General features: G+C 38.9%; 1 protein-coding gene across 1 annotated transcript; it reads left to right on the top strand.

Annotated features, from left to right (window-relative positions):
- Positions 1–565: 565 nt before the first annotated feature.
- LOC144972435 (uncharacterized) lies at positions 566–27361 on the top strand. The gene is made up of 5 exons (XM_078913605.1): positions 566–712; positions 13822–14300; positions 14911–15021; positions 16558–16686; positions 27098–27361. The coding sequence occupies exons 2-5, from the start codon at positions 14123–14125 to the stop codon at positions 27241–27243; spliced, it is 564 nt and encodes a 187-aa protein (XP_078769731.1). The 5' UTR covers positions 566–712; positions 13822–14122; the 3' UTR covers positions 27244–27361.
- Positions 27362–27389: the final 28 nt, after the last annotated feature.

The following is a 27389-nucleotide window of genomic DNA, read 5'->3' as shown; positions in this document are numbered from 1 at the left end:
TGGTACGACAACTCGAATCCGTGACCTTACTGGTACGACAACTCGAACCCGCGACCTTACTGGTACGACAACTCGAACCCGCGACCTTACTGGTACGACAACTCGAACCCGCGACCTTACTGGTACGACAAAATAAGCGTTACTATTTAGGGAGAGGGGTAGAATAATATAGTTATAATAACTTACAGATGTTATCACAGACATTCGGACACAGCTGACCAAAGGCTATGAAAATAAACAATATTATATCTAAAAAAAAAAAAAAAAAAAAAAAACAAGAAACAAAAACACAAACACACATACACATACACATACGTGAAAGTGCGCATTGTAAAATTACAACAACAAAAAAAAAAAGACTAACCGACAAATACATATAGAGATCAACTTAAACATAAAAATACACTAACACTTACACACACACACACACACACACAAACACAAACACAAACACACACAAAACTGAGAGACAGACAGTCTATATCCCTGTTGATGAGCAATTGTGACAGGAAAAACGAGTGGGATGCACGTGAAGGAAGAAATATGGGTGAGTGAGTGAGTGAGTGAGTGAGTGAGTAGCTGTGAACAGAGTAGAAAGTGAGTGGGTGTGGACGGAAAGGATTAACTCTATTAAAATGTCCCATCGTGTTTGCAGGTGGGTGCCAATCTTTGTGAGGTTCTTGATCTGGACAAATGCTTAGGATACTTCTGGGTAAGTTGGTCATGACTGTAAAGTTGGTGTTGTTGTTGATGTTGTTGTTGTTGATGATGATGATGATGATGATGATGATGATGATGATGATGATGATGATGATGATGATGATGATGATGTAGAGGATGATGATGATGATGATGATGATGATGATGATGATGAGGGTGGTGATTGTAATTGTGCGGCTATGTGGTCTAGTGGTATGACACTCGCTTTCGGATCGGAAGGTCGTGGGTTCGAGCCTCGCGCTCGGCGCATAGTTGAGTCCTTGGAGAAGGTCTTTACTCACATCTTCTCATCGTACTCAGGTGAAAACGAGTACTGCGTTAACAGTTTTGTTCAAACAAAATGTGTATATCGCCAACAGGGTCATGTCCGTTCTAAATGTTACGTGTTGCTGTTGCCTTTTAAAGCGCTTTGAGCACGTTAAGTGGATATTGCACTATATAAAAGCTCAAGTTTTTTTGTTTGTTTTGTTTATCTGAGTTTTGTTTGTTTCTTTTTGTTTTATTGGAGTTTTTTAAATTTATTTTTCTTGATTGTTTATTATTGTTTTGCTTTGTTTTATCATGTATGTATTTAGTTTTGTGTATCATCATTGGTTTATTATTTTTCGTATTAGTTATGGATTTTATTTATTTTTTTTTTTTGTTTTGTTTTTGTTTTTTTTTTAATGTTTTGTTTTGTTTGTTTCAAAGTTTAAGTTTTGGTCTTATTATTTTTTGTTCGTTTTATTTTTCTTGATGGAGTGGGGTAGAAGGGTTAATTTTTGTGTGGAAAGTGTGGTACAATTTACGGAATACCTACTATTAATTTGCAAAGGAAATTATATATATTTATATATTATATATATATATATATATATATATAATTATATATATTATATATATATTATTATATTATTATGAACATGAAGGTTGTTCCATTAATGGAAACGTGCAAAGATAGAACAAGTAAAAAAAGACGGTCAACATCAGAATAGTAAATAATATTGAAACTTAATATATATTCCGATTGCTTGGTTTGTTTTTAGCTGATTATTTTAGCTTTGTGTTTTAGTTGTGTATTTTACCTTTGTATTTTAGCTGTACATGTTAGCTTTGTATTTTAGCTGTACATGTTAGCTTTGTATTTTAGCTGTGTATCTGAGATTTGTACTTTTTGTTGAGTAGTTTATCTTTGTCTTTTAGCTGCATATTTCAGCTTTGTATTCTAGCAATGTATTTTAGCTTTATATTTTAGCTTTGTATTTTAGCTGTTTATGTATTTTAACTGTGTATTTTAGTTTTGGATTTTACCTTTGTATTATAGCTGTGTATTTCGGCTTTGTATTTTAGCTGTGTGTTTTAGCTGTGTACTTTTTTAGCTTTGTGTTTTAGCTGTATATCTCAGCTGTGTATTTTAGCTGTGTATTTTAGCTTTGTGTTTTAGCTTTGTATTTAGTTTGAACTCATCTAATCTTGATATCTACCGATACATCTCTATTTAACCAGTTGACCAGTTGCACTTTGGAAAGACACGAATTAAAAAATCTGGCCAGAAAAAAATTGTCATTCAAATATCCATCGAACTAAAAGACCCTCATCTTGGCAAAAACTCTCAAACCTGGGACCTTGCGAGGTCTGCCTTGAATCTCATTTTTGAGAGGTTTTGCCAAGATGAAGGTCATTTATAATCGATCGATGTTTGAAGGACGAGTTTTTTAGCCAAATTTTTTGATACCTGATTTTTTGCCAGAGTACGCCATGGCCAATTAACGGGTGAAAATGGCCATTTAATCCTTTATATAAAGATATCATTTTGGCCCTAGATCCTACTTTAATCTTTGCGTTAGTATTTTCACTTTGCTATATTTTGGTTTAACTAGTACTACTGAACAAATAATCATTTGTGTCATCGGTATTAATTTTTCTGTTTTGTTTGTTTAGTTTTATGTTGTTTTGTTTTTGTTAGGGTTTAATTTTTTTTTTATTTCTTTTTTTTTTTTTTTTTTTTGTTTTGTTTTGTTTTGTTTTGTTTTTTTTGTTTTGTTTTTTTTGTTTTTTTTTGTTTTTTTTTTTTGTTTTTTGTTTTTTTGTTTTTTTTTTTTTTTTTTTTTTGGGGGGGGGGGGGGGGGGTTTGGCGGGGTCTGAAAGTTGTCAGATTGTTTTATTAATGTCGTGACCGACATGAACATTACAACACTCGGCCATGACAATTTGAGTTATCAGTACTGCAAATAAGTGCACCTCGGTCTAAATTGATAGCAATATTAATAAAAACAATCTGGCAACTTTCAGACCTCGCCCTAAAGAAATAAAACACACACACACGTTAAATCAAGCCCATAGATGCGTTCGATTATCAGACCTGTAAACAAGTGCAGGTCGATTGTGACCCATCGCCTATAAATGGTGTTGTGTCGGGGTGGTTCAGATGCCGAAAATTGAATGTCTAGTCAAACGTGCGATATACGTCATACCGATGTGGATGAGTAGGTGTTGTTTCTTAACCCTCTCCTTACCAACAATAGGAAAACCGTCACATTCGTTACGATAAAACCAACATTTTTCTTATTCTAGTTTCTTTTGTACATCATAAAATCTAAAGAAAATGAACAGTGTGTTGTAGAGCATGTTTTGCTAAAGAAATTATGTATGGTAAGAACTTTACCGCTATTGTGTTTGAGTGATAAAAAATATATTTTGTGTTAGTTTGGTGTGAAGTTTTGAGGGAAATCCTGAAAATGGCTGGAAAGTAGAGAGTTAAAGGATCAAAATTAAAATGTCACATTTGTGTACAATATTTTTTCTCGGTTTGACACTCGCTTTCGGATCGGAAAGTCCTGGGTTCGAGACTCGCTCGGCGCATTGTTGAGTCCTCGGAACAGACTCTTTTTTACTCACATTATCTCACCGTACGCAGGTGGAAAATGAGTACAGCGTTACCTCCATCGGGAAAAAAAATTTGTAATATCGCCTTACAGGCGTCATGTCTCGGTCCATATGTTTCCTGTTGCTGTTGGTCAGGGAGGGACCCCGTGTAAAGCTCTTTGAGCACGTTTAGTGGATATTGTGCTATATAAAAGCTCCAATCTCTTTTGTTCATCTATCTAGTTCATCCCAACATAATACTATTTTGAGACTGTGTGTCACATTTTGGTGACAAAAACCTGACCACGACAGTTGAGCATTTGATAAAACGCTAATGACGGCCAGTACTCATTTTACACCTGAGTACTGTGAGAGAATGTGAGTAAAGAGTCTATGCCAAGGACTCAACTTTGCGCCGAGCGAGGCTCGAACCCAGGACCTTCCGATCCGAAAGCGAGTGTCATACCACAAGACCATGACATAGACGCACATTATATCGTTTTGAGACTATATGCCACATTTTGGTGACAAAAGCCTGACCACGATAGTTGGTAAAACAATTATTGTGAATGCTGAGCTGTTGAGTATTCCACGAGGAAATTCCAGCTTGAAGAGGAAGAAGAAGAAGAATTGCATGTCAGAGTACAATGATGGTTGTTGTAGGATGATTATTGATTTGAAATTGTTGTTGTAATCATAGGGCATGTTACTGTTGCCAGATGCCCTTACACAGAGAACGTCAACATAGCATTGCGCATGCGTCTCTCTTACAAACTGAGGAAATCTATCGTTTGGTTAATGAGATATCACAAATTATATTTGAGAAATCACTTTTCAAAATGTTATAAAATACATACTTTTATAAAATAAAAATACAACCAATAAAAGTTATTTTTATGAAATGTTCACAGTGATGTGTTGCAAAGAATGTAAAATAATGAGAAATGCACCCAAGATTAAGGTTACCCGCCCGCCGTGAAATCACTGACTTCAAGGTTCGGTAACTCAGACTAAAAAATCGCTGAGAAACGACTAAATTGGTGCATCACTGTGAACTTTTCATCAAAATAACTTTATTTGTTATATTTTTTATTTTATAAAAGTATGTATATCATAACATTTATATAGTGAAATCTCATTCACCAAACGATATATTTCCTGAGTTGATAAGAGAGACATATGCGCAATGCTATGTTGATGTTCTCTCTGTAAGGGCATGTACTGTTGCCTGTATTTTGACATTTATAATAATAATAATAATAATAATAATAATAATAATAATAATAATAATAATAATAATAATAATAATAATAATAATAATAATAATAATAATAATAATAATAATATAATATAATATTTAATAATAATAAATTAATTAATAATAATAATAATAATAATATAATAATAATATATGGATGGTTGATGATATATATATAATAAATAATAATAATAATAATAATAATAATAATAATAATAATAATAATAATAATAATAATGATACTATTAATAATAATGATGATAATAATGTTAATAATAATAATAGGCTTTTCTGGGTTAACAAAAGGATGTCCAATGTTTTCGTCATAGCACTAGGCCGAGGCTTCAGAGCTCAGGTTGGTCGAATACGTTTGTAAAGTTATGGGGCAGCGTGGCTCGGCGGTTCGGTCTTTGCTTCGTACCAGGAAGGAACCGAGTTCGAGTTCGATCACCAGCCGCTGCGTTGTGTGGCCTTGAGCAAGTCACCTCGCCCTAGCTCAATTTGCGGCGTTGCATTGCGGCTGAAGCCGGAGTTATTCTAGTCTTCCCTTGGAATAGGCCCTAAAGACAAATTTCCCAAATGGGATGAATAAAGGAAATTTTATTTATTTATTTATTTTATTATTCCTGATTTGAAGGCTTAACTCTCTCCATACCAGCAAAAGGAAAATCGTCACATTCGTTACGATACAACCAACATTTTTCTTTTTCAAATTTCTCTTGTACATCATAAAATTTTAAGAAAATGAACAGTGGGTTGTAGAGCATGTTTTGCTACAGAAATTATTTATCGCTAGACCTTACTGCTATTATGTTTGAATGATTAAAAAAAATCTAATTTTGTGTTCGTTGGGTGTGAAGTTTTGGGGAAAATCCTGAAAATGGCTGATAAGGAGAGAGTTAACCAGACTAACTGATCCAAATAAAGCTGATATAGGGAATGAGACTAGCGGAAGAGTAGCGTCCCTTGATTGGACGTCACCCATAGTCTGTGACGTCACCGGCGGAAAAGTTATTAGAGAGAGAGCGTCATGTTGGTTGTGCGCATGCGTCTCTCGCCTCTCCGCATGCGCACAACCAACATGACGTTCTCTCTCTCTCTCTAATAACGTTTCCGCCGGTGACGTAACAGACTATGGGTGACGTCCAATCAAGGGACGCTACTTTTCCACTAATCTCATTCCCTATAATACAGAAAAGTGAGTGGAGCAGGCACTTATGTTGGTAACAACAAGATATGAAGTGAGTAGAAAAGGGCCAGAAGACAATAGAGAATAAAAAATTTTTTCGCGGCGGTGGTGGGGTTTGAACCTGCGACCTTATTGGTACGACAACTCCGCCTGGCAGGTGAGAGCGTGGCTCTACCGTGTGAGCTATCCACGAACACGAAAATATTCGTTTCAAACTCAAAGTCATTTCTAGATCCCTCTCTCACCCACTTCTTGAGATCGCCGATTCGTTCACCACCATCGCGAAGTAATTTTGACCAGCAGTTAAGCTTAATAGCCAATATTCTCATCACAAACATATAACATAGAAACGATTGAGACATTGAGTATGCTCCGGTGTATGGGGTGAATTTTTAATTCAGAAAAGTGAGTGGAGCAGGCACTTATGTTGGTAACAACAAGATATGAAGTGAGTAGAAAAGTGCCAGAAGACAATAGAGAATAAAAAAAATTTTCGCGGCGGTGGTGGGGTTTGAACCTGCGACCTTATTGGTACGACAACTCCGCCTGGCAGGTGAGAGCGTGGCTCTACCGTGTGAGCTATCCACAAACACGAAAATATTCGTTTCAAACCCAAAGTCATTTCTAGATCCCTCTCTCACCCACTTCTTGAGATCGCCGATTCGTTCACCACCATCGCGAAGTAATTTTGACCAGCAGTAAAGCTTAATAGCCAATATTCTCATCACAAACATATAACATAGAAACGATTGAGACATTGAGTATGCTCCGGTGTATGGGGTGAATTTTTAATTCAGAAAAGTGAGTGGAGCAGGCACTTATGTTGGTAACAACAAGATACCCAACACTTTTCAACATATATACAAATGATCAGCCTGAGTTCCCAAATATCCGCCGATTCATATATGCTGATGACCTATGCCTCGCAACACAGGATGTGTCCTTCCAACCAATCGAGAGCAGACTGACAAATGCCCTAGACACCCTTACAAAGTACTACACTAAAAACTCGCTGAACGCCAACCCAGGGAAACACAAGTGTGTGCATTTCACCTCAACAACCACCAAGCCCACAAAAAACTTAACATCAAGTGGAATGGCCAGACATTAGAGTACAACTACCACCCAGTGTACCTCGGAGTGACGCTTGATCGGACTCTGTCCTTCGAGAACACGTGAGGAAGACCAAGGCAAAAGTGTCCACGCGTAATGCCCTCCTTGGAAAGCTGGCAAACATGAACTGGGGAACTGACCCTAAAACTCTAAGGACCACAGCATTGGCCCTCAGCTACTCAACTGCGGAGTACTGCTCAGCTGTATGGGCCCGATCATGCCATGCCTCCAAGCTAGACCCCGAGCTCAACAACGCCTGCCGGATCATAACGGGCCAGCTGAGAGCAACACCATTACCACTGGTCTACCGTGCAGCAGGAATAGCCCCACTACACATCCGGAGGGAAGCTCATGCCCAAATACAAAAATACAAACAGGAAATGGACCAGAGACACCCCCTTCATGACCACAATTGCCCCAAAAGCAGGCTCAAATCAAGAAAAAGCTTCCTCACAGTAGAGAGCCTTCACCCAGACAACTCAGCATTCTTCCTCCTGGACAAATGGGTAGAATGGGACAAGACAGCAAACGATGCCCTCCAGCCCCCAACAGAAAAGCTCCCAGCAGGCACAGACCTCAAGAGAAAAGAATGGGTGGCGCTGAACAGAGCTAGAGCAAAGGTGGGAAACACCGCCACCAACCTCTTTAAATGGAAAATCTCACCGGGCACTGAATGGCCATGCGGTCACCCCAGACAGACCATGGACCACATCCTGTCCGAATGCTTGCTGGGACCTCACTGCACCAATGCTGACCTGAGGGAATGCAACCAGACTGCCCGGGACTGGCTAACTCACTGGCGCGACAAGATATGATGATGAGTAGAAAAGTGCCAGAAGACAATAGAGAATAAAAATTGTTTTCGCGGCGGTGGTGGGGTTTGAACCTGCGACCTTATTGGTACGACAACTCCGCCTGGCAGGTGAGAGCGTGGCTGCTGGTCAAAATTACTTCGCGATGGTGGTGAACGAATCGGCGATCTCAAGAAGTGGGTGAGAGAGGGATCTAGAAATGACTTTGGGTTTGAAACGAATATTTTCGTGTTCGTGGATAGCTCACACGGTAGAGCCACGCTCTCACCTGCCAGGCGGAGTTGTCGTACCAATAAGGTCGCAGGTTCAAACCCCACCACCGCCGCGAAAAAAATTTTTATTCTCTATTGTCTTCTGGCACTTTTCTACTCACTTCATATCTTGTTAATCCCTATAATACCAACTTTTTTCCTTTTCTTATTTACTTGGGCTCCATGGCGTAGATTTGATTGTACACAAAATCATAAGTCTGATACCCAAAAGTAGATCATGGTTTCTTTATCACTGATGTAAATAAGAATATTATTGATCTACGTGAACATAGTAGCAGGTGTAATTAAAAAAAAAAAATCATGGGCAATAATGCAAAATTTACAAAAATCGTGGAAAAAAATAACAAATAATGAAACGGGCACAGGTTGTATTTCAAATGTGTGTGGGGGGAGGGGGCGTGTGTGTGTGTGTGTGTGTGTGTGTATGTGTGTGTGTGTTGAAATTCATAAATGTGAACTGTAGTTTGGGTCTATTTAATAAATAAAAATAAAGTAAAATCCCCTTTATTAATCCCAAAGGGAAAATTCGTCTCTTGGGCCTATTCCAAAGGAAGACTGGAATAACACAGGCGTCAGCTGCGGTGCAGCGCCGCAAACTGAGCTAGGGCGGGGTGACATGCTCAAGGCCACACAACTTAGCGGGTATTCGAACTCGGTACCTCTCGGGTATGAAGCAAAGACCGTACAGCTGAGTCACGCTGTCCCAGAAGTAAGAAGCTACTATAACGACCACGAAAAAGAAGAAGAAGAAGAAGAAGAAGAAGAAGAAGAAGAAGAAGAGGAGGAGGAGGAGGAGGAGGAGGAGGAGGAGGAGGAGGAGGAGGAGGAGGAGGAGGAGGAGGAGGAGGAAAAGAAGAGGAAGAAGAAGAAGAAGAAGAAGGAGGAGGAGGAGGAGGAGGAGGAGAAAGCAGTGGAAAAAAAAAGAGGAAAAAGAAGGGGGGAAAAACTGGGTGGAGAGAGGAGAAACGGGAGGTGAAGGGAGGATGATGAGAGGAAGAAGAAAGTTCATCTAACAAACATCCGGTTCCCACTGAAATCAGCCATATTGTCCACCAGAACGGGTTTCACTATAGAGAGCGGTAATAATGTTTACAGACTTGATCATGGTTGGACAATACCATTGAAAATAGGCTTCAACAGCCATGACGTCACTTCCCTCGTAATGACGCAAAGTAACTTAGAAACTGGTTCTAAATTATCGGGAAAATGGCGGATGCCCTTATGAAATTCTTCTCCGACGAGCATAAATGTGTATCCAGAGGAGAAAAGAAAACATTATAAATCTGATCATGTTTTGACATTTATATTATACATTCTGATCACATGACACGTGAAAAAGTTCGAGCCAGCATGACGAATAAAAAGTACCGATTTTCTTTGTTTAGAACCAGGCTGCTCGTTGCTGGGCGGACGTGACATCAGACTTTTGAATCCTATTATCCCACTTGAACGAAGCATTGATGATGTCATTTAGAGAGGAGTGATGAAAGATTGTTTTCCAACGTGCAATTATTACGTGCTTTTAAAATGCTTTTTTAAAAAAAACTCCTGTTGGAAGAGATTGGGTTACTGGGTCTGTAATTGATGGTGGAAAGTACAAAGGTTTGATTGGTTGGACGCTAGACAAAGACCCGTCCTCCAGTGGGGATATGAGGAATAAAGCATGAGCTTATATAGAAGGCAATATCAACTTAAGAGCTTTACAATTGGTCCCAAAACAACGTCAATATTTAATATAACGAATGTGAGGTTATGTTACATTTCATTCGACGGAGAAAACGTTGTTATCGGCAGTGATGATGATGAAGACGATGATGATAATAATAAAGTTTATTTTATTTTAATAATAAAGTTTATTTGTATACGCCCAATCCCGTTGACAAAACAGCTCTAGGCGATTAATGATGATGAAGAAGAAGAAGAAGAAGAAGAAGAAGAAGAAGAAGAAGAAGAAGAAGAAGAAGAAGAAGAAGAAGAGGAAGAAGAAGAAGAAGAAGAAGAAAGAATAAGGAGGAGGAGGAGGAGGAGGAGGAGGAGGAGGAGGAGGAGGAGGAGGAGGAGGAGGAGAAGAAGAAGAAGAAGAAGAAGAAGAAGAAGAAGAAGAAGAAGAAGAAAAAGAAGAAGAAGAAGAAGGAGGAGGAGGAGGAGGAGGAGAAGCGTGTAGTCAAAGTGTATAGCATTCTAGTTCTCATGTATCCGGCCTTTTGACAGCAGGGCGATGAGGCTTCCTGTTTCAAACTGGTACCCTTTGTTTTCCATCTCTGGTGAGACAGGCCATCTATTTTTACATTTCCGATTTTTTCAAAATTTTCTTTTTCCCGGTCTTTTATTTCTAGATTATTATCAGATGACAAAATCAACATAGACATACGCTTTATTTTCTTGGTGGAGATGCACTTACGTATGTGGTATTTAATGATGGTGATGATGGTGATGATAATGATGATGATGATGATGATGATGATGATGATGATGATGAGTTGGAGGAGGAGGAGGAGGAGGAGGAGGAGGAGGAGGAGGAGGAGGATGATCATTATTTTATATATATATATATATATATATATATATATATATATATATAGAGAGAGAGAGAGAGAGAGAGAGAGAGAGAGAGAGAGAGAGAGAGACGAGTGAGATTTTGTGGGGCTGGAACTGAGAAATGCATTTATGATCAATCAATGCGACATTAGCCTTATATCAAATCTATCTGTGTGTTATATTGAGATGATTAAATAATGTGCGAAAACCTAAAATTCCATATCATGTTTCTGATTGATCTAATTCTAATTCAATATTCGATTTCCGATACGTGTTTGTGTGGCTATGTGGTCTTGTGGAATGACACTCGCCTTCCCGCCAAGCAAACCGGCTTCGTTCGAGAACCTGCTTAAAGGCACGCTCACTGCATCAGTGGGGACTTTCCACCTGTCCAACATGTACCCGTTGTGGTAACGAACCCGAAACCGCAGAGAATCTAGTTGAACGGTGTGTTGTGACGAAGCTTCCGGGTGGGTTTGCGACGGTGCACGAATGCGGTACGGAATTTGCTGACTGGGTCGATCGTCATAACATAGTAGTGTGAGAACCATTAGAAGCTGCTGCCTTCGGTCCAGGGTTCGAGACCCGCTCTGAGCGGTACATGGTTGAGTCCTTGAAAAAAATGACACTTTACTCACAATCTCTCATCGTACTCAGGTGTAAAATGAGTACTCTCGATAACAACGTTGTCTGTGTCGAAAGATTGTAATGGCCTTTCAATGGCGTAATGATAAGTGTTGATATTGGTTTGGGACTGAGCGGCGCAGAGTTAAGTACTTGAAAAAAGCTCTTTGACTCACATTCTCTAACTGTACTCAGGTGTTATTGAGAACCTGGCCTTTAACAGCGTTGTCTCAAAAAATGTAATATCGCCTAACAGGTGTCATGTAGTCCTACAACGATAAAAAATGTCATCTCCCATAACTATAACTACATATTTGACTGTTTACCGCCCAGGGAAATGACAAAACCAAGTAATTTCATCCCAAGACAAAGACAGAAAACAAGTTAGAAAATATATATAAGTGGATAGAAGACACAGTAAGTGCCTCCCTGTCCACTATGGGAGGTCAGGAACCCCACCAAGAAAATGAATTTGTCACATTGATTCAAAAGCAATAGATAAGTAGGTTCCTACATGCTACAGTTTTGTTGATCGAAATAAACTTTACAAACAGCTCGAAATTAATATAAGAAAGATTTTTCCTCAAATTTAGTGATTTATAAAATAAATCTGAATGAAATAAACTGGTTATTGTATCTTAAAGGATGTGATGATTTTTTCTACACTTGTTGAATCGCGAATATTTGAACCATTCCTATCATGAAACTCATTCACAATTTTAACACAGGTGATTGTAAAAATTACACGTGGTTTCGTAGAGTAATTCCACCCATCACTGTGTCTTATCAAATTGGTGGTATACGTTTAAGTTAAATACTCACCAGTTCTGCTTGCCAGATCAATCCAACCAACACACAATACGTAATGAGAATTAAGTGAGAACTAATCAGCCAAATGATAAAATGTCAATAACAAAGAGCTGAACTCAACGTTGAACTTCTCTCATGGCGTGAGCCGATGCATATAAATTGTGGGGCTGACGGATTAGGTTGTTCGGCATATCTGGATGTGACTATGATCAGATCCATAGCATGGCACTGCCGTGATCTGAAGACAAAAGATAAAAAATATTTCTAAAATGTTGTCCGGATAACAATCGATTTATTCAAATTAGCCTCATCGTCTCATCAAAAACTCTCAGATCTGGAATTTTCTTCAATTTTTTTTTAATGTGACCCGCCCTCTCAAGCAATGTTATGTCGGGAGTCTGTAATGGAAATTGAATTCACAGCCACGGCCACTTGGGGTTAATTTCTAGGCGTTAGATGTGAGTAAAATATAATCTACCTCATTCATGGTCTAAGTGGTCTGTTTTGTTTAAGGGATTGCCTGTTACCGGAGGTCCGGGGTTTCGAGCCCTTTCAGGCACTTTTTTTTTTTCTTGCCTTGGCAAGATTATTAAGCCCTAATTTGCTCACTTGGACAACATGGGTGATTCCTGTTGACATCAGACATCTTGTTTGATGGATTATCTATATTCCTTCGTGGAATGCCTAGGCGACGATATCGTGGCGGAAGGACATACTTAATAAATTAATATTACATTGCAAAAGCCTTAAGTTCATACTTCTTATCATGTTCAAACTACATTCACTTCTTAGGATATAATTCATCCCGACATTATACCGTTTTGAGACGGTCGGTCAAAAATGTGGAGTTTTTATTTTTTTCAGAAAAAAATTCAGAGCTATCTTGAATAAATGCCGAGCATCCGAAACAATGAGATCTCAAGATTATGACCATATACGTAGTTTACTATTTTACTTTTCTATTTTTAAATGCGATAGGGACCGTACAATGCAAGAGGTAATCATATGCGTTACTGTGTCAATCAAAGCATCATGATAAATGCTCGCTTGTTAGGCGATTAGGCATGAACTGAACCTAAGCCACCCTTAGAAGATGCCAAACAACCAAATCGGTCAGCCTCACAACTATTTTGACACAGCACTGCCGTACTCGGGAAAACCACATATTTAAAAATTTGGCCAGAAAACTCGTCCTTCAAATATCGATCGATTTAAATGACTCTCATTTTTGCAAAAACTCTCAAACCCGACTTCGGCGAAGTCCCGGGTTTAAGAGTTTTTGCCAAGATGAGAGTCATTTAAATCGATCGATACTTAAAGGACGAGTTTTCCGGCCAAATTTTTAAATATGTGTTTTTCCAGAGTACGACAGAGTATTTATAGGAAAAGCATTGCTACACATTTGACAACACCGTGTTTTTATTTCGATTACATGGGTTTAAAAAAAGTGAGTAAAGCCCAGAATTTGGGGAGCTGATTGTATTGGCTGTCAGGCATTAATTACTAAAGACGGTTTTAATTCGAACTCGTCATCAATTACGTTCTCAGTGATATTTTTAAAAATTAGATATTTTAATTCTTCATGGAAAATAATGTACGAGTCATATATATTTTGATAATATTATTATATTTTCTCCACAGGATTTACACATCAAGCAGGAAGTAAAATACTCTTATCATAGAATCTTTATAAACACAAAAAAAAAAAATAATTAAAAAATTAGATTATAGCCCATTAAATAACGGACAAAACATCAGAGTATATCTTCGTGACGAAAGACATTAATATGAGAGATTAAAATTCCATCGAAGAAAACTTTAATCTGAATCTGAAAGGAACGAGTTCCGGTTTGGCCAGTTACGTTTGCGTGCCAAAGCTAAAATATCGAGGTGAATTCAGTACACGTCAATAATAGCTATTCAAGTTCCCAGCCTCCCAGCTATGCAGCAACCCAGCAACAATGCGAAGACATCTTGGGGAGTTCATACAGCCTTGTGCTTTCTCGTCCATTTCGTGTTGATGATTGATGCATTTGATCGTTACAAAATGTCGGATGGACGGATAGATCATGTCCCTCAAAAACGTCTATCAGAGCTCCTCTACGGCCATTTTGGAACAGGTAAGATTCTGTTTGGGTATGTTGTTTTGGTCTGCCTCGTTTTGTTTTCTGTTTTGTTTATCATAATTTGTTGTTGATCTTTATCTGGGAAGGGGTTTGTACTACTGGCCAATGACGACGACATTGAAGCTAATTCTTCTACAACTATTACTACTATTACTACTACTGCTGCTGCTGTTGCTACTGCTACTGCTGTGCTGCTGCTGCTGCTGCTACTACTACTACTACTACTACTACTACTACTACTACTACTACTACTACGACTACTACTACTACTACTACTACTGCTGCTACTACTACTACTACTACTACTACTACTACTACGACTAACTACTACTACAATACTACTACTACTACACTACTACTACTACTACTACTACTACTACTACTACTACTACTATACTACTACTACTACTATACTACATACTACTACTACTACTACTACTACATACTACTACTACTACTACTACTACACTACTACTGCCACTACTACTACTACTACTACTACTACTACTACTACTACTACTACTACTACTACCACCACCACCACCACTACTACTACTACTATTAATACTACTACTACGACTACTATCATCATCATCATCCACAGGTTATCACTGTGCACACAATGGACGATACATCATGCACGGCCATATCTTCAAGACATCCACATGCCTATCATCACGCTGTTTCTTTGGAACCTCTTTCATTCATTCAGAAGGTAAAACTCCGTGTATAGCAGATAGTATGCGCTTGGCTGAGAAGCTCACAACATTGCCATCCGGAAGTATAACTGACAAACACACAAAACTATGTGGAACCATGAACGTATATAGTCTGATTGATACAGTTTAGTGAGAATTACTCATAAACTCGGATGGCAAAAAGCAATAACAAGGACCTGAGTGACGTCAACTCCATACTATCTATTGACTACGTAGATATGAATGTAAACAGACCTGTCTGCTTTAAAAGCAGTTTAATCCCTATTTCAAAGTGTGAAAGGGGAGTTCCAATTATTCAGTTGGTAGAGCACTCGCTTCACAAGCAAGGGGAACGAGATCGATCCCGGGTGAAGTCGAGATTTCTTTTTCCTCACCCCCCCCCCCCCCCCCAATCACCCCTGCCAGCCAGCCTGTCCATCTAGCAGTAGCTGAATCTGTTAGATCTGGAGGAAAGTACTTTGCGATAGACTAGCATCCTATGTAAAGGGTAGCCAGCAGTTTGTCACATGAATCTATTATACACCTTAGAATGACTAAGGGTTTTGTTCTATGGGACAAAAAAGGACAAGTATTTTTTCTATTAAGCTCATGAAATAAAAAGTTCTTCAGAGCCACGAGGCCCATGGACTCGGAGTTTATCATGGTTTCTATAGCGTGAAACGGACAATAGCAATTGCTTGCTACCCTTTGGTGAGGATGAATATCGACCCAATGCACAAATTGAATTTTTAAACTCACATTTAAAAGTAATAAGTACACACAACACTTCGTCTTGTTGAAGAAAACAAGCTTTACAAAACTATACTAAGTTCTTGTGAATATTATGAAGATTGTTCTTTATAGTTTGTGATTTATAAAACTAAATATGTATAAGAAAAATACTGTTTGAATCGTAACGAATGTGACGATTTTCCTACAGTTGGTTAGGAGATGGTTAATGCTACGTTCAATTGACATTTAGATAACCACGCCTCTCGGACAGTCGTCATAATGTAAACAATGACAGTGATTGGTAAACATAGCAAACTACACAGGATTAACTATGTGATTTGTGTATTAGTAAAATATCAACTGCCCCACCGCTTAATCAATAGTAAGGTAGTATGCGCTTGGCTAAGAAATTCACAACATTGCCATCCGGAAGTATAACAGACCAACACACAAAATGTGTGTAACCATGAACGTTTATAGTCTGGTTAATACAGTTTAGTGAAAATTACTCATAAACGCGGATGGCAAAACAAAAATAAAAACAAAGACCCGAATGACGTCAACTTTATTCTATCTATAAAACTAACACAGAAAATTATGTGTAAACTTAAACGTTTAAAATATGATCCAGAAAATCGTGTGATAACTATTTAGTCACCAATTTGGCGGTGTAAAAACAATAACAATGGTCAGAGATAAGTCGAATTCATTCCCTTTACTGTTTGTATAAACAACCAACTATGTTTGTCCGATCACGTGTGAATGTGTGTCAAAAATTCCATGTTTTGATTGGTCAAAAATCTACTGGTTAATTTCTTCAGGATGTGAGGATTCCTCGGGCCAGTGCCATGACGTAGGTTCTGTATGGACAGAGAGGTGTGTGTCCTACAAGTGTCGGAAGACGTCCAAGAAAGGATACAACTACTACCAGCCTATCATTCAACGAGCAAGTAAGTCTCAACCATGAAGTCCTTTTAAGTAACAATTTATTGCAACCTTTAGGATAGGATATGCGACGATGTGGCCCTGTGGTATGACACTCGCTTTCGGATCGAAGGTCCTGGGTTTGAGCCTCGCTCAGCGCATTGGAAAAGGCTCATAACTGACATTCTCTCACCGTACTCAGGTGTAAAATGAGTACCTGACCGTTAACAGCGTTGTCTCTGTCCGAGCAAATTGTTATATCGCTTAACAGGCGTCATGTCTCGTCCTACATGTTAAGTGTTGCTGTTGGCCAGGGACCCCTTGTAAATCGCTGTGGGAACGTTTAGTGGATATTGCGCTATATAAAAGCTCACAAGCTCAATTTGTTCATTTGAGCACTACAAAAAAACGACAATTCACTTTTGACTCTCTATTGTTATTTGTCCCAGGTTTGAGAATTTTTGCCAAGATGAGGGTCATTTAAATCGATCGATATTTGTAGCACATGTTTTCTGGCTACATTTTTTAATACGTGTTTTTCCAGAGTGCGACCGGAGGCTAAAATGAAAATATGGAGACGTGAAACTTAGGGGCTCATTCTGTATGTGGGTATTCAATGTCAAATCGGTAAACATTGCATTTGTTTGTTGTTGGTGGATAGTGTTTAAATAAAACACACACACCATTTCTTCCCGCTATATCAATCGTGCAAATACTCAAAAAGTTTATAGTCTGAGAGAATATTGAGGATAAATCATATCTGAATATATAGAAAGCTGCAAAAATCCGTATCCATGTTCAATGGGCATGATCTATATTAACTTTACATGTGCTCGAGGTCATTGGTCACATTGCAAAATATGCTCAAATTAACCTACATGGTGAAGAGTGATCACAGATTTTAAAACGATCTAACATTACGATTGGTCATTGTGTTCAGCTTGACACATGGGTATGTTTACAACTTTCATAAACAAAGCAGCGTGTTTGCATTTGTTCAGAAATGTCCAATCGTTGGACAGCAACAAATCACGTGATTGAAGACTCGGTGGGACGAAAACATGAATATAGATCGCTCCCATTGTAATACAGTACAAGGATGTTTACCGACTTGTCACGACTTGACACAGATACGCATCTTCTGCTATTAAAACCCTACAGAGTTTCGCGTCCCTATAATATAACATTTTCACTGTCTCATTCAAACTTGTTTGGCACGGTGTAAAATTACAAACGTTGAGAGGGATGTTATATATTAAGAATCCCGTGGGCAGAGAAGAAAGCTAATGAAGAAGTATTAGAGCAAGCTGAAACTAAAAGGTTATTAATTCGAACAATAAGAAAAAGACAAATGCACTTTTTAGGGCACCTAAATCGACATAAATGTATTGAACATCTTGCTCTCACAGGAAAGATAGAAGGTAAAAAGATTAAGGTAGACTATTTGAATAGTTTGAACAGCTGGGTGACAAAGCAAGAGAAGAGTAATATTAGTTTTTTTTTTAGGTTATCTGATCAGAGAGATGAATGGCGTACCATGATCACCGATGTCTGGCACAGTCTTGGTACTTGAAGAGAGAGAGAGAGAGAGAGAGAGAGAGAGAGAGAGAGAGATAGAGAGAGAGAGAGAGTGAGAGAGAGAATCATTATCAAAAGGTTTTCACATCTTATATGTCTATTAATCCACGATAGGGGGAAAGTTGAAGTAAAAATCTCCATCTCATGACGTCATTTAACAGATGTGAGGCTGGCTGAGAAAACCCGGAAATATGCGGCAAGCCTCGATTTGAGATCTAAGCCAAAATCGAAGATATAAGTGTTTCCCATAGAAACAAATTTTATTCAGAAAAAAATCATAACTTGGTTTCTAATAGACATAGAGAGAAAATTTAAAGTGGTAAATGATCAGAAAGATGTGGTCTACACCACTGCATACACAACTCAATTCATGAAATTTGCGCATTTTTCCAGGTTTTCTCAGCCAGCCACAGATTTTCAAAAGAATCCTCATTGTTTTATTATCATCAATACAAACCTTTTCAATATCACATCATCTTAATCCTGCTTCTCGCGTATCTCCATTTTTTCCAGTTTGAAGAGCGTCAATCTCTGTTAATTTATTGTTCATCAGACTTGCTCACTGGGGGAGTCGAAAAAAGTGTCACCGCATTGATAACACGCGTTTAAGTAAAATACTCGCAAGTTTTGCCCGCCAGATAAATATTACCTAACGCACTAAACGATGTGTAATCTTAATAATTTTTCATCGATTAGAGACGATTTGGTGAGAACTAATCACAGGACCGTCGGTATAAAACCAATAAAAAAATTATGCCTTTTCCGCCACGATATCATAAGATATCGTCGCCAGGGCATTCCAAGAAAGAATATTATAGATAACTCATCAAACAAGATGTCTGATGTCAACAGGAATCACCCATGTTGTCCAAGTGAGCAAATTGGGGGTTAATAAGGAAAAAAAACGAAAATGCCTGAAGCGGGGCTCGAACCCGGGTCCTTCCGGGTCACAGTGCAATGCCTTAACCACTCGGCCACTTCGCCCCCAATAAAGCCAATAAAAAATATTTAAAACAAAAAAAAAGATCTGAGTGACGCCAACTTCGATTTTATACTTATAGAATGAAGTGAAGCTTTGACGTCATTTGACATGTTCTTGTTTTCAGACCGCCAGTTGGATCATGACTTCCACCAAAATCCCTTTAATCGAATTTTTTAAAAGTTATTTAGCGCAATATCCACTAAACGTTCTCAATGTGAAATACAAAGGGTCTCTAGCCAAAAGCAACACTTCACATGTAGCACGAGACATGACGCCTGTTAGACGATATTACAATATTTTTTTTCCGACAGAGACAACACTCTCATGTCCCGTCCTAAATGTTAAATGTTGCTTTTGACCAGGGACCCCTTGTAAAGCGATTTGAGCACATTTAGTGGATATTGCGCTATATAAAAGCTCCATTTTTTATATTTTTTTTTAACGGTCAGGTACTCATTTTTTTTATCTGAGTACGGTGAGAGAATTTCCGTATAGATAGTATGCGCTTGGCTGAGAAGCTCACAACATTGCCATCCGGAAGTATAACGGACCAACACACAAAAATTTTGTGTAACCTTAACCGTTTATAGTCTGGTTAAAACAGTTAAGTGAGAATTACTCATAAACGCGGATAGCAAAAAGCAATAACAAAGACCTGAGGGACGTCATCTTCATACTATCTATAGATAGTATGCGCTTGGCTAAGAAGCTCATAACATTGCCATCCGGAAGTATAACGGACCAACACACAAAACTGTGTGTATCCATGAACGCTTATTGTCAGATTAATATATTTCAGTGAGCATTACTCATAAACGCGGATGGCAAAAAACAATAACAAAGACCTGAGTGACGTCATCTTCGAACTATCTATAGATCGTTTGCCAAGACTCAACTATGCGCCGTTCCGAGCAAGACTCTTGTAACCCAGGACCTTCCTATCCAGAGGGGAGTGTCATACCACTAGACCACACAGCAACATTGCCATCCGGAAATATAACGGACCAACACACAAAACTATAGAGAGAATGAACATGACGTCACTCGTGTCTTTGTTATTGTTTTTTGCCATCCACGTTTATTAGTAATTCTCACTTAACTGTATTATTCGTACTATAAAAGTCCATGGTTACACAGAGTTTTGTATGTTGGTCCGTTATACTTCCGGATGGCAATGTTATGAGCTTCTTAGCCAAGTGCATACTATCTATATGTGTAATTTTGAACGTTTATCGTCTGGTTAATACAGTTTAGTCAGAATTAATCTTAAACATGGATGGCAAAAAAAATAATGACAATGACCTGAGTGACGCCAACTTTGTTCTATCTATACGTACTCACTGTAGTGCCACAAAGTTAAAATAAGTAAATAAATAACACACAGCAGTGAACAAACTCACAGAGCCACCGAACATGAAAATACTTCATACCGACACAATTGATGATATACATTTAGGTAAAATATTTACAAGGTCCGTCAGCCAGAGTGAATATACCAACACACAAAACCGCGTGTAACCTTTAAAGTACAGGAGTTTGATTGTGAAAGAATTAAGTTTGAACTTTTCACTGACAGACTGTCTGAAAATAATAAAGAGCTGAGTGACGTCAGCTTCGATCTCTATAGATAGTATGCGCTTGGCTAAGAAGCTCATAACATTGCCATCCGGAAGTATAACGGACCAACACACAAAACTGTGTGTATCCATGAACGTTTATAGTCGGGTTAATACAGTTCAGTGAGCATTACTCATAAACGCGGATGGCAAAAAACAGTACCAAAGACCTGAGTGACGTCATCTTCGAACTATCTATAAAATGCTGTGTGCTTGGATAAGAAACTCACAACATTGCCACCTGGAAACACAACGGACACAAAACTATGTATTAGCTTGAACGTTAGGTGAATGCAGTTTAGTGAGAACTACTCATAGAAATGGATGGCAAAAAAAAAACAATAACAACGACCTGAGTGATGTCAACCTCTTCTATCTATGCTAAAACAACTTCAAACTATAACACATTTAAAAACGACAATAAATCGAAACGTTCTAACAACAGCATTCAATTCACGTGTTCTCATAATTTGGCCAGTTTGAAAACGTTTTGTTAACCAAATTATGTGCTCCTAAAATAAAATCATACACCATCTCGAAGGGTTTTTAGTCTTGGCTTACCTGATCTTTGCTGTTCTTTTGCATTGCCAGTTTCGTGAAGTCATGTCTTGTTTCATTCTGTGTGTATGTGTCTGCTTACATAGAGATTTCTTGAGACAGTTGAAATTGCTGATCTTGTATTAAAAATGTCGATTATCTGATTTTTTTTTCATCTTCATTCAGTCCAGACATATTTAAAAAGACGTATTCTAACACGGTAAACTTTCAAATAAAGTCACGTGGTTTTGTAACGCAATATGAACGGACAAGGAGTGCTGGCTGAAAACTACTCACCTCGCTAAGTGATCTGAGGTTGGGGTCACTCTGGTCTTTGTTATTGTTGTTTTGTTTTTGTTTTTGCCATTCATGTTTATGAGTAATTCTCACTAAACAGTATTAACCAGACGATAAACATTCAGGGTTACACATAGTTTTGTGTGTTGGTCCGGTTTATTTCGGATGGCAATGTTGTGAGTTTCTTAGCCAAGCGCACAGCATCTATAATAACATCAAAATAATAGAGTTGAAAAATAGATGCCGCTGTGTGCTGGGCTACGAGTTGGGATGATTAATTTGGCTGGTGGAAGTTGTGATTAGTTTATGGTGTGTGCGTGGGTGTGGGTGTGTGCGTGTGTGTGGATTTGTTTGGATGTTTGTGTATAGAAAGGGTTTGTTTTCAAAGAATCCTCATTGTTTTATTATCATCAATACGAACCCTTTCAATATCATATCACCGTAATCCTGCTTCTCGCGTATCTCCTGTTTCCGGTCCGAAGAGCGTCAATCTTTGTGGATTTGTTCATAAGACTTGCTCACTGGGTGAGTCGAAAAAAATGTCAACCTTTGTCCGATTCATTTCCGGGTCAGCCGAGTCGATTTTCATTTTGGGTCCCTTTGCTCAATTGGCCAAAGGATTATGTGGTCTGGGTCCTTCGTCTTCTAGACGTCTTTGTGTTATTGTGTTTTCCGGAATTAGATTCGAGGGTCGATTTCCCCTCTATTTGGACAAAGTCACCTTTTTACATCTGGAATGCTCTTTCTTTCTGTCGTCTCTTAATAGGGTTCAACCGTGGCCTTCATAAAGTTATGGCCTGATACTGACCAAAAAATGACGTCAAAATGCCAGTCTTTGGCCACAAAAGAAAACAAATCGTGAGTTGTATTCAATAGTTCAACCAATGGAATAACTTGTTTCCATGAGCTCTACTAACGACAACTCACTAAGCGGTGCAAAAAACAAATAATGACGTCAAACTGCCAGTCCTTTTAGATTTCAGTATCAGGCAATAACATAACGATGGCTACGGTGCAACAGTCGTGACGTCATTTCCCTCGTAATGACGCACAGAAACTTAGTAACTGGTTCTAAACTATCGGAACAATGACGGACGCCGTTATGAAATACTTCTCTGACGAGCATAAAAGAGTATCCAAAGGAAAAAACATTATAAATAAATCTGATCATGTTTTGACTTTTATACAGTCTGATCACATGACATGTCAAGAAATTCTGGCCAGCATGAAGAATAAAAATTATAGATTTTCTTTGTTTAGAACCAAGCTGCTCGTTGCTGGACGGACATGACATCAGACTATTGAATCCTATTAGATCGTGGGTCTATTTCCCCTCTATTTGTATAAACTCACCTACATATGACCAGAATGCTCTTGACGTCATATTCGATATTGTGTCCCTTTTAGACCACCTTGAGATGTGGAGAGCAGATTTCGTTAATTTATAGTCATAATGCAATGCGACCATCACCAAAAGAAAGTGAAAAGTTAGCTGTCCTTATCAGTGCTCAAGGAAACAAATGATCCCATTCAGGGCCTTCTAAAAATAGTATCGGGCCTGTCCAACCGAATTGCGCGAGTTCTCTGCTGGGCTTAAAATTTAAAACCCCGCGACCTATTTGATTGTCAACAAAGTTTGTGTGTACACATTACACACCACAGTTACGCTGGATTACCTGTTGATACAATGAATTTATCGCGTCGTTTGTTATTATTTCTGTTCATGGATATATATTCATTGTGATTGCCAATCCCACCATGATGTTTGTTGTGTGTATCTTTTAAAATCTAATTTAGCAATTGAAAAATAATTTAAAGGTAATTTAAAAACTATAGTGTCATCTAAGCCATCATCTGCCGTCGAGCGAAACCTTGAACTGTTGCCTTGAGTCAAAACAAAACCGGATGATCTTGTACTTGTACACATCAAAATGAAATTGTCATTGATAGTCTATTCAGTGATGCCAAAACTCCGGTTTCACCTGAAAAAACTCTGGTCTGGAGCAAAAAATTCCGGGTTCCGGGCAACTGCCGTCAAATTCCGGTGAGGTCAAATTCTTCCAAGGACACCCCCCCCCCCCTTCCAACCACCACATCATCATCACTGCCACTAGAATTATAACCATCATCACTACCACTACTACTGCAACCACCACCACATCATCATCATCACTACCACTACTACTACAACCACCACCACATCATCATCACTACCACTACCACAACTACCATCACTATTACAACCACCACCACCACATCATCATCACTACTACAACCACCACCACCACATCATCATCACTACCTCTACTACTACAACCACGACACCACATTATCACTACCACTACTACTACCCCACCACCGCCACATCATCATCACTACCACTACTACTACAATCACCACCACCACATCATCATCACTACCACTACTACTACAACTACCACCAACACCACATCATCACTACAACTACTACTACAACAACCACCACCACTACATCATCATCACTGCAACTACCACTACTATTACAACCACCACTAGCACATCATCATCACTACCACTACAACCACCACCACCACATCATTACCACTACTACTACAACCATCACCACCACATCATCATTACCACTACTACTACAAGCACCACCACCACATCATCATTACAACTACTACTACAACCACTACCACCACATCATTACTAACACTACTACTACAACCACTACCACCACATCATCACTACCACTACTACTACCCCACCACCGCCACATCATCATCACTACCACTACTACTACAATCACCACCACCACATCATCATCACTAACACTACTACTACAACTACCACCACCACTACATCATCATCACTGCAACTACCACTACTATTACAACCACCACTAGCACATCATCATCACTACCACTACTACTACAACCACCACCACCACATCATCACTACCACTACTACTACAACCACCACCACCACATCATTACCACTACTACTACAACCATCACCACCACATCATCATTACCACTACTACTACAAGCACCACCACCTCATCATCATTACAACTACTACTACAACCACTACCACCACATCATTACTAACACTACTTCTACAACCACTACCACCACATCATCACTACCACTACTACTACCCCACCACCGCCACATCATCATCACTACCACTACTACTACAATCACCACCACCACATCATCATCACTACCACTACTGCTACAACTACCACCAATACCACATCATCACTACCACTACTACTACAACAACCACCACCACTACATCATCATCACTGCAACTACCACTACTATTACAACCACCACTAGCACATCATCATCACTACCACTACTACTACAACCACCACCACCACATCATCACTACCACTTCTACTACAACCACCACCACCACATCATTACCACTACTACTACAAGCACCACCACCACATCATCATTACAACTACTACTACAACCACTACCACCACATCATCACTACCACTACTACTACAACCACCACATCATCATCACTACCACTAATACTACTACAACAGCTACCACATCATCATCACTACCACATCATCACTACCACCACTACTACAACCACCACCTCATCTTCATCACTACCACCACCACCACATCATCATCACTACCACTGCTACTACAACCACCACCACCACCACATCATCATTACTACCACTACTACCACAACAACAACCACTATCACATCCTCATCATCACTACCACTATTTCTACAACCACCAACACCACATCATCCTCACTACCACCAGTACTACAATCTCTACCATTTGATTTTGGTGCTTTACTTCATTTGAAATAAGGAAACTTTGGGATTGTATTTGGCAATGTGTTTATGTATCATAGTATAATTCTAATCAGTTATCTATTTAGAACTATACAATATGTAAACACAATGCCAAATACCATTCCAATTCCTTTTTCTTGTGTGCGGAAATTCCTCTTTCGGCATTGAAATTCCTACGAGTGGTGTCTGAAACTCCTGTGAGCCAAATTTAAAATTGGCGTCTCTGTCTATTTATCTTAATTCTTAAAAAAAAAGCTCACCTCTCAATCAACATCAACATCATCTTGCTAGAAATTGTAAGTTACCATATTTAACACCATCAATACAATTCTCCTTCTCATCTCCTCCTTTTCATCAACCTCCATCCCCTTCACCTCATCACCATCATCACCATCATCATCATCATCATCATCATCATCATCATCATCATCATCATCAGATACCCCCCTCCAAAATTCTAACCATTCATTTAATCACGGTATTAATCAAAGTTGCATCATTCATTTTTTCATCATCAAATTAATCGGCAATGACTGTATTACCGTTATGAAGTGAAAATATTGAAATATCACTTGCCTCCTTACTTTCTCCGCTTCCTCCCTCCCCCCCCCCCCCCCCCCCCCCCCCCCCCCTCCTCTCTTCTTTCCATTTGATTTCTTTTTTGGTCCGGCATAACTAAATGAAAGATAGAGGGGGAGATGAACTATAAAAGACTGCGAAGAGAGAGAGAGAGAGAGAGAGAGAGAGAGAGAGAGAGAGAGAGAGAGAGAAACGAACAATTACTAAACGATATATATATATATATATATATATATATATATATATATAGAGAGAGAGAGAGAGAGAGAGAGAGAGAGAGAGAGAGAGAGAGAGAGAGAGAGAGAGAAAGAGAGAGGGAGAGAGAGAGAGAGATGGGCGAACAACTAATAGACACGAGAGAGAGAGAGTTGGTTCGAGCGGTCGTCTGTGCGCAGAACTAAGCCCAGCAGAGAAAGTGGGTCATGCGCGGTGGCTCTGCCTATCTCTTTTGGTCGCCTCGATCCCATTGGTTGTACTATTGAACACAACTCGCTGTTCACTTACTTTTGGTGGTCATCGCCTTATATTGTGGTATCTTTTTGAGGAAGTGACAGGCTATAGACGGAACGAAATCGACGTCACCCACTTCTTTGTTATTGTTTATTAGACCGAAGTGACTATTCTCACCCCCCGATGCTAGTCTTCATAATAGTAGTCCACAATTGTTGTATGTTTAATCCAAAGGTTGTAATGCAGTAATTTGTTAAGTTTCTTGTCACAAGTTGCATAATTTTAAAAAAAATCAATCAAATCCAAATCGCAAAAAGCCGGCGACGTTTTTTTTTTCGGTAATCCAATCGGCCGGGGGGGGGGGGGTGAGAATAGAGGCAGCCTTATAAGACAGCTATGTTGGTGATTAGTTTTTAGGTCTCAGAGAAAATCTCGAGTGTACCCGGGATTGATCTTGGTTCCTTTGCGCATGAAGCGAGTGATCTTCCAATGGACCATTCCCTCCCCACCCCGACCCCCAATCGTAATCTATTGTAAACAACGAAATTTTATTTATCTGTTTATTTGTTTCAATTTCAGTGTGTCGTGATGTTGATGGCCAGTGTCACCGACCAGGGAAGACATTCAGTGTCCAGATGAAAAACGTGGTACACAACAACTGCCAGTGTCACATCAAAGATACCATGATATACTACAGGTGTGTTCTATACTCCAGGGGACCGTAGTTGAATTCACAATAGAAGTAGAAGGAAGCCCTCATAGAACGTATACTTAAATTATAGGTTGTTGTTCATTGGTTCATTATTATTATTGGCATAATAAACCTCTCATTACTAACTCAAATGGAAATGGAATTGGAGTTGTTGTTTGT

The sequence above is a fragment of the Berghia stephanieae genome, chromosome 5 (genome assembly GCF_034508935.2).
Source record: "Berghia stephanieae isolate SIO BIC M18660-M18661 chromosome 5, UCSD_Bste_1.3, whole genome shotgun sequence".
Lineage (NCBI taxonomy): Eukaryota > Metazoa > Mollusca > Gastropoda > Nudibranchia > Aeolidiidae > Berghia > Berghia stephanieae.
Note: the sequence above shows the minus strand (reverse complement) of the source record. Positions and strands in the feature narration are given on the sequence as shown.